Source organism: Hypanus sabinus, chromosome 7 (genome assembly GCF_030144855.1).
Source record: "Hypanus sabinus isolate sHypSab1 chromosome 7, sHypSab1.hap1, whole genome shotgun sequence".
Taxonomy (NCBI): Eukaryota; Metazoa; Chordata; class Chondrichthyes; order Myliobatiformes; family Dasyatidae; genus Hypanus; species Hypanus sabinus.
This window is the reverse complement of record NC_082712.1, coordinates 135,633,903-135,645,957: the sequence shown is the minus strand read 5'-3', so window position 1 is coordinate 135,645,957 and position 12,055 is coordinate 135,633,903. Positions and strand designations below refer to the sequence as shown.

Here is a 12,055-nt window from a genome sequence, read left to right as displayed (position 1 = left end):
CTGGATTATAGAGTCATTGAGTAATACAACAGTCGTCCAACAAATCCATGCCAACCAGCTTTCTGTGATCTGCCCAGGCCCTTCCACTCCATGTAAGTGCTTCTTAAGTGATGCTATTGCACCTCCCTCACCATTTCCTCTGGCAGCACACTCCATTTACTCACAACTCTTTGTTTGGAAGAAGTTCATCTCCAGATCCTGTAACTTGAATGGTTAACTTGCTTGCTAGTCAAAAGCCCCTTCTGCTGTGCCGGTGGCTGATTGGCCCATTTGAAGGATGTGGCACCTCTCACCCGTTGGCTCTCATTTGCGCCACGGCACCAGCTTCTGGTCTTGGGCATCTCAGGCGTATAAGAGTAGTGCATGTGGGACTTCCTGTCTCCTTTTCTCTGGGGGCTCCCTTCGGATTGGGTCTCAACCAGGGCCGAAGCATCATTGGAGAAGTGTGCTGCAGATAGGAGGGTCTGCATGCACACTGAGATAGGTTCTTGTTTGTTGAATGTTTGATGTTGTAGTTATATAACTTGTTGTTGTTCCTTTCTGTGCCTGTGGCATATCAGGCAGCAGCCTTACCATTTCTTTAGCATTTTGTCTTTTTAACGAGGCTGAGTTACTAGCTCAACACTCGACCCAGCATGGATGGAAAGCGTGCGGTAAGCAGGCCTGATTCAAATCTGGGACCTCTCGCCTCGAAGTCCGATGCCGAAGCCACTACATCATCAACCGCCTACTTGTATAACTTGGGACTTAGATAAGCATCTGTTGAGTTAGGAGTGCTAGTGAATGTTTAGTGTCATAGACTTCTAACTTAGGGGGCTTAGGTAAATACCTGTTTGACTTAGATGCTTGGTCGAGTGTTTGCTGATGATACTACACTGATTGGCCTAATCTCAAATAATAATGAGGCAGCCCACAGAGAAGACATCACCCTGACACAGTGGTGTCAAGAAAACAACTTCTCCCTCAATGTTGCAAAAACAAAGGAGCTGGTTGTGGACTACAGGAGGAATGGAGACAGGTTAACCCCTATTGACATCAATGGATCTGGGGTTGAGAGGGTGAGCAGCTCTAAGTTCCTCAGCATACACATCACCAAGGATCTCACGTAGTCTGTACATACAGGCTGTGTGGTGAAAAAGGCACCACACTTTTTCACCTCTTTCAACTCTTTCACCTCACATGGTTGAAGAAGTTTGGTATGAGTCCCCAAATCCCAAGTATTTTCTACAGGGGCACAATTGAGAGCATCCTGACTGGCTGCATCACTGCCTGGTTTGGGAACTGTACTTCCTTCAATCACAGGAGTCTGCAGAGAGTGGTGCGGACAGCCCAGCGCATCTGTAGATGTGAACTTCCCACAATTTAGGACATTTACAAAGTCACATTTGTAAAAAAGGCCCGAAGGATCACTGGGGACCCAAGTCACCCCAACCACAAACTGGTCCAGCTGCTACCATCCAAGAAGCATAAAAGCCAGGACCAACAGGCTCCGGGACAGCTTCTTCCACCAGGCTATCAGACTGATGAACTCATGCTGGCACAACTGTATTTCTATGTACATTGTTGTACGTACTAATTATTATAAATTACTATAAATTCCACATTGCACACTTAGATGGAGATGTAACATAAAGATTTTTACTCATGTATATGGAGGATGTAAGTAATAAAGTCAATTATATGTAAATAAAAAGTTAATGTGCTTAGTCACAACCAGTGTTTTCCACCCCACTTACCGAACTTATGAATTTGCTTCTGCAAATCATTTGGCACAGTTGGCAGGATTCAGTGAGTGTAACAGGAATTTAAAATGTTCACGGTAAGAGCAAGTGAGAGGACCCCTCGTGAGGAATACCAAGTCCTGGCGTGGACCAATAACAGTGCTGGGTTTGGCAGTCTTGCCAATCCACTGGCAGGCCACAGTACGCCGATGGGTTGATCAGACAAGTTTGATTCCCACGGGGAGAAAATTGTGTCCGTGTTAAATGAGATTGGCTCCCTTCTTGTCAGGGAACTCTGAGTGCTTGTTGCTGCTGACAGCCATTATAAAGCACCAGCATGAGACGATTGTACAGGGAGAGCAGGAGATAGTGAGAGTAAAGAGCAAGGTGGAGGCACCATCACGGGGAAGCTGCCTGGTCAGCAGAGACTCAGGTCAAAGATCTATAGGGCAGGGATATGAAGATAACCTGAGGGCTAGTAAAACTGCAGCAATTAGAGCTAATGGGCTAAGTGGCAACCAGATCCCATTAAGGTCTGAGCCTCAATACAGAGGGGAGATGAACCCAACATCTGGATGAGGGATGTGCATCTCTGACTGGATGGAGAAGAGAGTCTTATGATTCTTTCTGAAAATGATTGCCCTCCCCCCTTTGTACCAGAGACAGTACAGGCCAGACTGGTGACCACACGGTCCCACACCCTGACTGGGGGCTTCAGCTCATGGCCCACTGATCCTCACAGGACAGGAAGAGGACGAGCAGCATGGAGGGAATAGCACAATGGGCCCTCCGAGACGACAGAGATGAGGAAGTTCCCTGCCAAGGAACTGGCGTGATTGGGGAATAGGTACAGGCAAAGGAGCCTCTGGCCACGTGCTTGTCGATGATATGAGATGAGGGTGTTACCAGAGTGAGCCTATCTAATATGGGAATGGGATCCCTGGGGGGACTGTTGTCCTAACACGCTTGCTCCCCATGAAGGTAATAAATCCTTATGGGATTGGTTGGCAATGGCAGTCAAGATCAGGTACCCTTCACTCCTTGAATAGGATTTAAAGCCCTGGGCAGAATGGAGCATTACAGAGGAAGAGCCCTTCTCTAGTGAGTCCTAATTGCAAATTTATATAGCAATAGTGATAAACTGCCAGAGGATTCTGAACTAACCTCTGCTGTGGTAGGGCATTTAGTTACAGCAGCAGCTCCCCACTTGAAAGGGAGGCCTTTGAAAGCCCTTTAGTGGGACCGGTAGGCTGGGATACCATAAATACAGCCATTTGATGACTGGAGGGGTTGGAATAAATGGCAGAAAGTACGTGTAACCAGATGCAGAAGCTTGATAAGCAGATGGGGAGTGGGGTATCCCGCATTACCCATAAGGAGATGCTTTTAGTGTTGACTAGGGCAAAGTTACCCAAGGAGCAGGTCGAAGGGGTTCCCATTCACACCCTCTTTGCAATGTGGAGGGAACACTGCGAGGGAAAGTCAGGTGAGAGAACAGTTAAGGGTGGGGGGGGGGGGCTCATCTTCAAAGCCCTCCCCAGATAAGGTTTCACTTGATCCCTCGCCGGATCCTTGTCTCGAGATCAGGATTCCCCACATCCCTTGCTTGAGGGCACTGGTAGACCTCCAGCAGCAGCACCCTCCCACCCCACTAATGTAGGAATAGGGCCAGGGCTTCCTTCGAGCAGATATGATCAGCGGCCCTTTCCCAGCTGGGGGATTGAGGCCTCATGTACTCATTGTGGTGCATAGGGGGAAAGGGGATGTGCAGCCATGATGGTACTGGTGGACACCAGTTCTGAGCAAACCACCATTGCAGAGAACCCTGACCATTATCATGGTCCCCAAGCTACAATAGAGGGTTCCCTTCTTCCTGCCCGGGAAGGTTACCCTGCAGGTGGCCATCGGACCAGTACAGCCAGGACCCACGATTGTCTTGTTAGCAGCATCTCCCAAGTGGATTCTGGGTATGAAAGTGCTGAGGGGTAGATCCCTTCAAACAAATAAACATCACTTTACACTTGGGGTGGCCCAGGCGCAGGTACCAGATGAACTGACCAAGTAGGAGACTTTGGTGATTCGACTCTCGTCGATGGTGCTCAATGCAAAACAGTACCAGATCCAGGGAGGCTAGAGAAATTGGGGAGACTACAGATTCTCTGTTGCAGGAGGCAGTCACTTGGCCTGCCACCTTCCCTTAAAACAGTCTGGTTTGGCTGGTACAGAGGAATAATGGGACATCGTGCATGACATTAGACTGTTGAACAAGCCCCTCACAACATCCCTCCCAGACATGCTGACCATCACTGAGGACATAGGGGTGGGGGGGGGGGGGGAGCACTTGTATGTGGTAGTGGACGTGGTCAATACTTTTGATTCCATTCCCCTGAATCCAGAGGCACAGGACCAGTTCACCTTCACATGGGAGGGTCAGCAGTACACCTTTTGCCATCTCTTCCAGGGGTATGTGCACTGTCCTGTTGTGCCCTGGCTAAGATTTACAGGAGATGTACCACTATGTAGATGACATGCTGTTACAGAGGCCCTCAAAGCAAGCATGGGATGAAGTGGTTACCCCCCAACCCCGAGGGAGTGGAGTTGGTCTATCAACTCTGATAAGTCGCAGGGCTCTATTCTGATTTTTCTATTCCTGGGCATACAGTGGAATTCTGGGCAGTACAGCTACCTGATGAGGCAAACTGCAGGATCTTGAATGCTGCAGTCCTCAACTCCAAGGAGGAAATACAGAGCTTTGTAGGGCTCCTTGACTTGGGTATTGCCAGCAGCACATCCTCTTTTGACCATGATATAATGCCCCCTACACCAGGCCTTTGAAGGCAGTGGAACAGGCTCTCCCATTAATCCCTAGACAGAGTGGAATACTCTTTGAGCTGCAGGTTTCAGCTACCCCTAGCGTGGCCAAGTAGAGTCTGTGGCAGGTGCTAAGGTGGGGGGGGGGGGGTCACTTCTTCTTGGTGGTTTTGACAAAGACTTTCCCTGAAGCAGCGACCTGATATACCACTTCGCCCGCCCCCTCCACCCTTCAGGGACACCTGTTGGCCTGCTATTGGGCCCTCCTAGCCACTGAATACCAGACAGCCTCTGAACCAGTCACTGTGTGCTCAGATGTGCCAGTAGCTCCCCATCATGCAGTGGGTGAGGTCTGATAATGCGACTCACAAGAAGGCCCATGCCCAACTGTTAAATGGAAATGGTATATTGCAAGAAGGGCAGAGAGAAGTCCTGATGGGGTGAGCCATCTCCATGAAGAGATAATGTTCCAGCCCGGTAATGACCACTGCACTCAAGACGGTCCCTAAAATTAACCTCTCGCCGGTACAGTGTGGTAAGCCAAATGACAATCTGACCTGAGGAGAAACAAGACTCTGGATTTAGCATTCTGTTTTGGGGGGAAGCTGGGAAGGAGCAGAGCATTCCAGCTAAACTTGACCCATAGAATGGGAATGGCCTTAAAGACCTTGAGTCTCAGTAACCCCAGTGTTTTAAGGGCTGGTACTTCCCTGCATAAGATTTGTTCAGACTTGGAGAGTAATCCCTCTGTCAACAGGCAAGGGGCTTTGTAAGTCTCTCAAGTGTAATCACATCTTTCCTAGACAGGGTGACAGAAGCTGTATACAGTACGCCAAGTGTTGCTTTACCAACAATTTCTGCAACTTCAATATAAGGTTCCAATTTCTATGTGAAATTCTCTGACTGACTGACGTGCAAAATACCATTTTACCATCCATTTACTTGTGACACCACTTTCAATGAACTATGTGCTTGTATTCCTAGCTCCCGCTGTTCCATTACATTCCCTAGTGTCCTACCATTTGTAGTACAAGTCCAACTCTGGCTTGACCTTCTAAAATGCATCATCATACCCTTACCATTCTGAAATTCATTTGCCACTCCTCAGCCCACTTCCCTAACTCATCAAGGTCCCCTTATATTTTATAATGGCCTTCTTCACTATCAGCAATCCCGATTTCATACTAGCTGTCGAAGTCTTTACTAAATTGGATTAGAAATGGAAGAAATTGTGCAAGGACATTAAGTAAATCTCAGATCTGTTTTTAAAAAAAATCTTGCCAATATGGCATCTGAATCAAAGATTAGAAGGTTGGTAGAGGGAGGAGATCATGGCAGGTAAATCAAAATGTGTGTGAGAACTTACCCTGATGAATGGCAAAACAATACCTTCCTTTAGAGGTATGTCTTCATTACTGATCTGGTAATTAATGTATTCTTCTTGGCCTTCTGTCAAGAATAATTCATGCTCTTCTTCCATATCAAAAAGAGCTCGAGCTGAGATGGCAATTGTTACGGCTTTGATTGGGTCTTTCTGCATAGAAAGGGACCGTTAATATTATTAAAAATCTCAGGATCTTATCTCAAGAAAACTCTAAACATTATTACTAGAAATGAGTCAGGTCACAGACTACTATAATTTAATTACTAACCAAAGTATGCTGCACTGAGACTGGGATAAATGATACAATGGAATTGGGACCCTTACATAATCTGTTTTTGTTTTGTTTCAGCAATAATTTTGATCTTCAGCCTGCAATATTTGGACGCAAATAACAGAATGCAAGTTTATTTAATGGCAGGTTCAGTCACCAATGAACAAGAAAAAAACTGATATGAGCTAGCAAACTTCTCAATTCAGGACCCACATTTCTAAAGTCAGCAGGGTCTACAGCAATGGCTACTTGCACTCTGCAACTCAACTTATCAGTTAAATTTAGTATCTTTAAAAATGTCTGGTTGATATTCAGGCACTGAATTTCCATTAATGGTGGACCAGTAATCTTTATCTACACAGAAACTTCTCTCACACAGGAAGCCTTTCTCTAGCCCAGATCTGCAACCTTCATTTTAGTGGTTTAGTTGTAGAACCAACGTGTACAAGAAGTCAGTTAGTTATATGTCACAAGTCAGAGGAAACTGCAGCTTTTACACCACCCCAAAAAAAAGTAGTCAGAATATATTAGACATGGAGATAAGAGCAAGAATTAGCTTCTCCATTACTTTTCCAAGGAAAGGTCGTATCATTGAAGCCTTGCATAAAAATGATGATATTGATGCATATTAACCTCAAGACCCTGGAGAGAATTTGTAACATCAGGATTTTCAATGTTAAAAGCTGGATGTAATGACGTTATTCTTGTGAAAAATTGTACCTCGTGTTGCATCGAAAACTAGGATGTGGTTTTACAATTTAAACTGACTTGCACAAAAGTGGTTGCAACATGATTAGCAAAATGCAGACGAGTAAAATATCACAGAACTGAACAACTCTTAACCTATGTCTTACATTCTCTTAGCTTACTACTGCTGCAATAAACTATCTGATTAATATAACGCAACTAATTTATCTCTGAATTCACATTGGGTTTACCATAAGATAATTCAGCATTTACCATTGCACCACTGCTTGTATGTTTTTAGATTAAGGGAAATATACAGCGATAACCACCACCACTTTAAGAGCTATCCAATTAGTCCTATTTCATTGATTATTCATTGAATGCTTTGAAAATATTCCATCTAAGTAACAGTAATGCAATTTTAAGGTTGTAGAAAATCAGTAAGCACACCATCAGATATGATAGACTATTCTCAAAAAAGTCTTGCAAACCACTCATCTCATGGGCAGTTAGGGCTGGGCAATGAATGTGGGCTATCTATTCATATTCAGATTCCAATATCTAAATGGAAGTGTTCTGAAGATGCTTACTGTTAACTACACAAAGACATCTATTTTTTTAATGTGTGCATGGCGGATTGATAAAATCCCATTCTCTTTCAAAGTACTATCAAGTTGAAAAAATTTAACCTGCTGCCTCTCCTTCAATACATAGATCCTTATCACTCACAACCTAAAAAATAATCCTCATATAGTTCCTGTGCAAGCCACCCTCATTCAAAGTTCTGTTTTTAGACCAATCTGTCATTGAGAAGTTTTTCCCATTGTCTCTCAGAATTTCTGTTAGTTTTTACACGCCCCTCTATATAAAAATGCAGAATGTCCATAAAAATTCATGGCAGATGGAATTTAATGTTGACTTCACTTCAGTGACAGCATTTTACTGAAAATAGTAACTATTTAGCTGTATTAGAAATCTCATTTCAACGGCTTTTTCACTTTAAAACACTACAAACTCAGAAGCAAACCTACAAAACAAATGTTTATATTTAAACTTCACTACCTCAAAACAGCCACCACCATTTTATTCCGTGTCCAATTTATTGGTTCAATTCTGGTGGAGGCCTATGATCAAATCAGATGTGCATCTAAATGATTAATTACAATTCTATGATTTGACGTTATATGACAAAACAGTTCTCTCCAGGCCTAGTGCACAAGAAGTAATTGTTAATGAGCATCTGTTGTCATCCTAAATTGTGCAATGTGCAGACCACCATGCTCTGATAGTACTTAAAGTGGAATTTGATAGGCTCTTGATTAGTAAGGGCATCAAAGGTTACAGGGGGAAGGCAGGAGAATGTGATTGATTGGGGAAGTAAGTCAGCCATGATTGAATAGTGGAGCATAGTTGATGGTCCAAATATCCTAATTCTGCTCCTGTGTTTTATGGCCTATCATTCACAATCATTTCTCTTTTATCTTTGCATGAAAAGGGCTTCCAAACCTACTAAGAGGAGTTAGGTAAATGTTACCTGGACTTTATCAATGATTCTGAATTCTGCTATTTACAGAGTTAAACAAGACATCCTGCTTTGAGTTTACCCAGTATGTACAATAATAAAATAGAGACTTTTTTTTAACCACATTAGGCAGAATACAGAAAAAGACAGGGTGGAGGAATCATGCCTTCATTCTCTTCTCTTTCCCAATAAAATCTTTGCACTGAACAGTTTAGTGCGTCTATACTTTAAAAATGAAGTAAATATGCTTTGAACAACAAATATTATCCATCCAGGAGAACATAGCAGCATGGACCAGATATGGAGAATTTTACATTTGTTGTAGATGCAGTAGGATAGATGATTAGAAAGAAAATCCGAATACAAGTTAAGTGGATGATACAATGAACATCAGACATATATTATCAGCTGTGGTCTAACACTAAATTAAAATTATGTTTAGTAATTGTAAGGTTTTTTTTTATTTTCAATTATATTATATATTTGACTTTATACTCATAAGAGATACTGCAGAAGAGTTCTGATGAAGGATCTTGGCCTGAAACATTAACTGTTTATTCTTATCCATGAATGCTAACTGACTTGCTAAGTTCTTCCAACATTTCATGCGTGTTACTTTATAAACTGTACTTTTATGGAAGAATTCAGCGGGTCAAATAGCATAAATGGAGGCAAAAAGTTTAAGTTGGAAGGGAAGGGGAAAGATTGTCAGAATGGGGATGTGGTGGTTAGGGTGGTGATAGGGAGGTGAGATAGAGTCTGATTGGTTACATGTGGAACCAGGCTCAATCTATATCACTCAAAATATTCAAGTGAAAGAGAATATATAACTTTTAAAAAGTTATTTTAATAGTTATCTCAAAGCATTTTGTTTAAATATGGCAATCCTTTTCTTAACTTCTGCTGCATGTAGCTTCGTTCTTGAAATTGCTTATTAGTTCTGTACTCCAGCTTTAAAAACTTAATACTGTACTTTTTGTACTTGTTTTCTTCACAGTATAAACAATGAAACAGTGACCACTGAAAATACTATCCAAGGTTATCAAAAATTATATTGCAGTTCATTGAAAACAGCATTAGAGTCTTTTTATATATATCTTAGCAGCACAGAAAAACTCGACTCATATGTGGATAATGGAATTTTTATAATGATACAAATTTTCCGTCATGTTGATCTACGAAGTTCAGTGTTTCTGTGTGACGACACCAGTGCTATGGCATTCAGCGTGCTTATCAGAGAGCTCCACCTGGTGATCCATTTCATGATTGCATTTTGCAACTGAAATACCAAATACATACATACTGGGTCCAGCACGCTACTGCCATTGCAAAGAAGGCACAGCACGCCTCTACTTTCTTAGAAGTTGGCAAAGATTTGGCATGTCATATAAAACTTTGAGAAACTTCTATAGATACATAGTGGAGTATGCTGACTGCACTGACAGGTTGCATCAGGGTCTGGTATGGAATCACCAATGCTCTTGAATGGAAAAAGCCTACAAAAGTGGATTCAGACCAGTCCATCATGAATAAAGCCCTCCACAACACTGAACACAGCTATGATGAGAGCTGCAGCAGGAAAGCAGCATGGTCATCCTCAGGATGCACACCACTAGATTCAGGAACAGTTATTACTCACTGACCATCAGGTACTTGAACCGGAGATACTGGAACTTCACTAAACTCACCCCAACACTGAATTGATTCCATTACCTATGGACTCACTTTCAAGGACTCTAGAACTGATGTTCTTTGTATTTTTGCTTATTTATTAATTATCATTTTGTCTTCCTTATTTTTGTATTTGCAGTTTGTTGTCTTTTGTACATTAGCTGCTCATCTGTCTTTGTTGTGTGTGGTTTTCATTGATTCTATTGTATTTCTTTGTACTTACTGTGAATACTTGCATGCAAATGAATCTCAGTGAAGAATATGGTGACATATATATACTTTCATAATAAATTTACCTTGAACTTTGAAGTGAGCTTCAGTTGGATTGCTGCTCTGTACTGAGTTATTGTTAGCTTTGATTAAGTGCAGGAGTACCTAATACATAGCTTATCACAGTACTGATGGGAAAACAAAGCAATCTCAGTTTCTTATACAGTAAATGGTGACTGGAAAGGATATTGTCAAAGTCAGAATCAAGCAGAGCTATAATAACCTTGATTAAAATCACCTAACAATACTCATCAGTCTCAAACATGGAACCTGAGTTTTGCTTCAGCTGCATCCAGAAAGCTCAGTAATTTAGTGCCACCTGCCCAGGAGGAATGTTTCCTACTGTGCTTTGTACTGAAGGAAAGGGTGCTAATATCCAGTCAATGTGAAGGACAGACATTGTTGGGGGATGATAGTAATATTAGCCTTTAGCTTTAAACATTGAAACCAATGGAATCAAATAAATAAAAGAAATAAACAAGCATTAGTGGAATGTCTAAAAGAGCAGAATGAAGCTCGTGAAAGAAAATACAGAGGCTTTAATATACGGAAGATTCACAAGACTAGTTTTTGGGATTATTTTTTAGCTGTGAGAGAGAACAGACCAATACAGCACTGGATAGTCGCTTCAACCCACAATGTCTGTAACTGACCATGAAGACAAAACAACTAATCCCATCTGTCTGGAAATACAGTATCCCTGGGTGTCCATGCGACTGTCTAAATGCTTTTTAAATATCACCATCATATGTGCTTATCTCAGCCACCTACGCAGCTATCACTGTAATAAACATGCCTCGCAGATCTCCTTTAAACTCTTCCGCCTCACCTTAAACCTAAACCTTCTAGTATTTGACATTTCGAACTTGGGGTAAATGACTATGAATATCTATCCCATCAATGATTCTCATTATTTTTATGAACTTAATTAGGTCTCCCTTCAATTTCTGACACTCAAGACCAGAGTAAACAATCCAACTTTGTGCAATGTGCTCTAATCCAGGCAACATATGGATGAACTTTAAACACCAAGAGACCCTGCAGATGTTGGAAATCCTGAGCAAACAAATGCAAACAAAATGCTGGCAGAACTCAGCAGGGCAGGCAACATCTATGGAAATGAAGTCAGTTGATGTTTCAGGCTGAGATCTTTCATCAGGACTGGAAAGGAAAGGAGAAGAAGCTGGAATAAGTAGCAGTGGGGTGGGGGAGAGGAGGACAAAGTAGAAGGTGATAGGTGAAGCCAGATGGGTTGGGGAGGGAGGACAAATTAGGAAGCAGGGAGGTGATAAGTAGAAACAGCAAAGGGCTGAAGAAGAAGGAATTGGATAAGAGTGGAGAGTAGATCATGGGAGGAAGGGAAGGAAGAGGGGCACCAAGGAGAAGTGATAGGCAGGTGTGGAGAAGAGGCAAGAGTCCAGACTGGGGAATAGAAGGAGAGGGAAGTCGGTGGGGGAAAACAGAATTACTGGAAGTTGGAGAAATCAATGTTCATGTCATCAGGTTGCAGGGTACCTAGATGGAATATGAGGTAACACACACAAAATGCTGGTGGAACGCAGCAGGCCAGGCAACACCTATAGGAAGAAGCACAGTTGACATTTCGGGCCAAGACCCTTCGTCAGGACTGTGCTTCTTCTGTACTTCTTCTATAGATGCCGCCTGGCCTGCTGCGTTCTACCAGCATCTTGTGTGTGTTGCTTGAATTTCCAGCATCT

The 12,055-nt window shown here is 42.6% G+C and overlaps 1 protein-coding gene across 3 annotated transcripts in view; it reads right to left on the bottom strand.

Moving 5' to 3' along the window:
- LOC132397234 (cytosolic 5'-nucleotidase 1A-like) overlaps positions 1-12,055 on the bottom strand; it is a 76,118-nt gene that overhangs the window by 38,491 nt on the left and 25,572 nt on the right. For 2 of the 3 annotated variants that reach the window (XM_059975702.1, XM_059975703.1), the window contains exon 3: positions 5,899-6,066. The exons of the other annotated variant lie outside the window; for it this stretch is intronic. In XM_059975702.1, the coding sequence (XP_059831685.1) occupies positions 5,899-6,066 (168 nt within the window). The remainder of the gene's footprint in view (positions 1-5,898; positions 6,067-12,055) is intronic. 3 annotated transcript variants of the gene reach the window in all.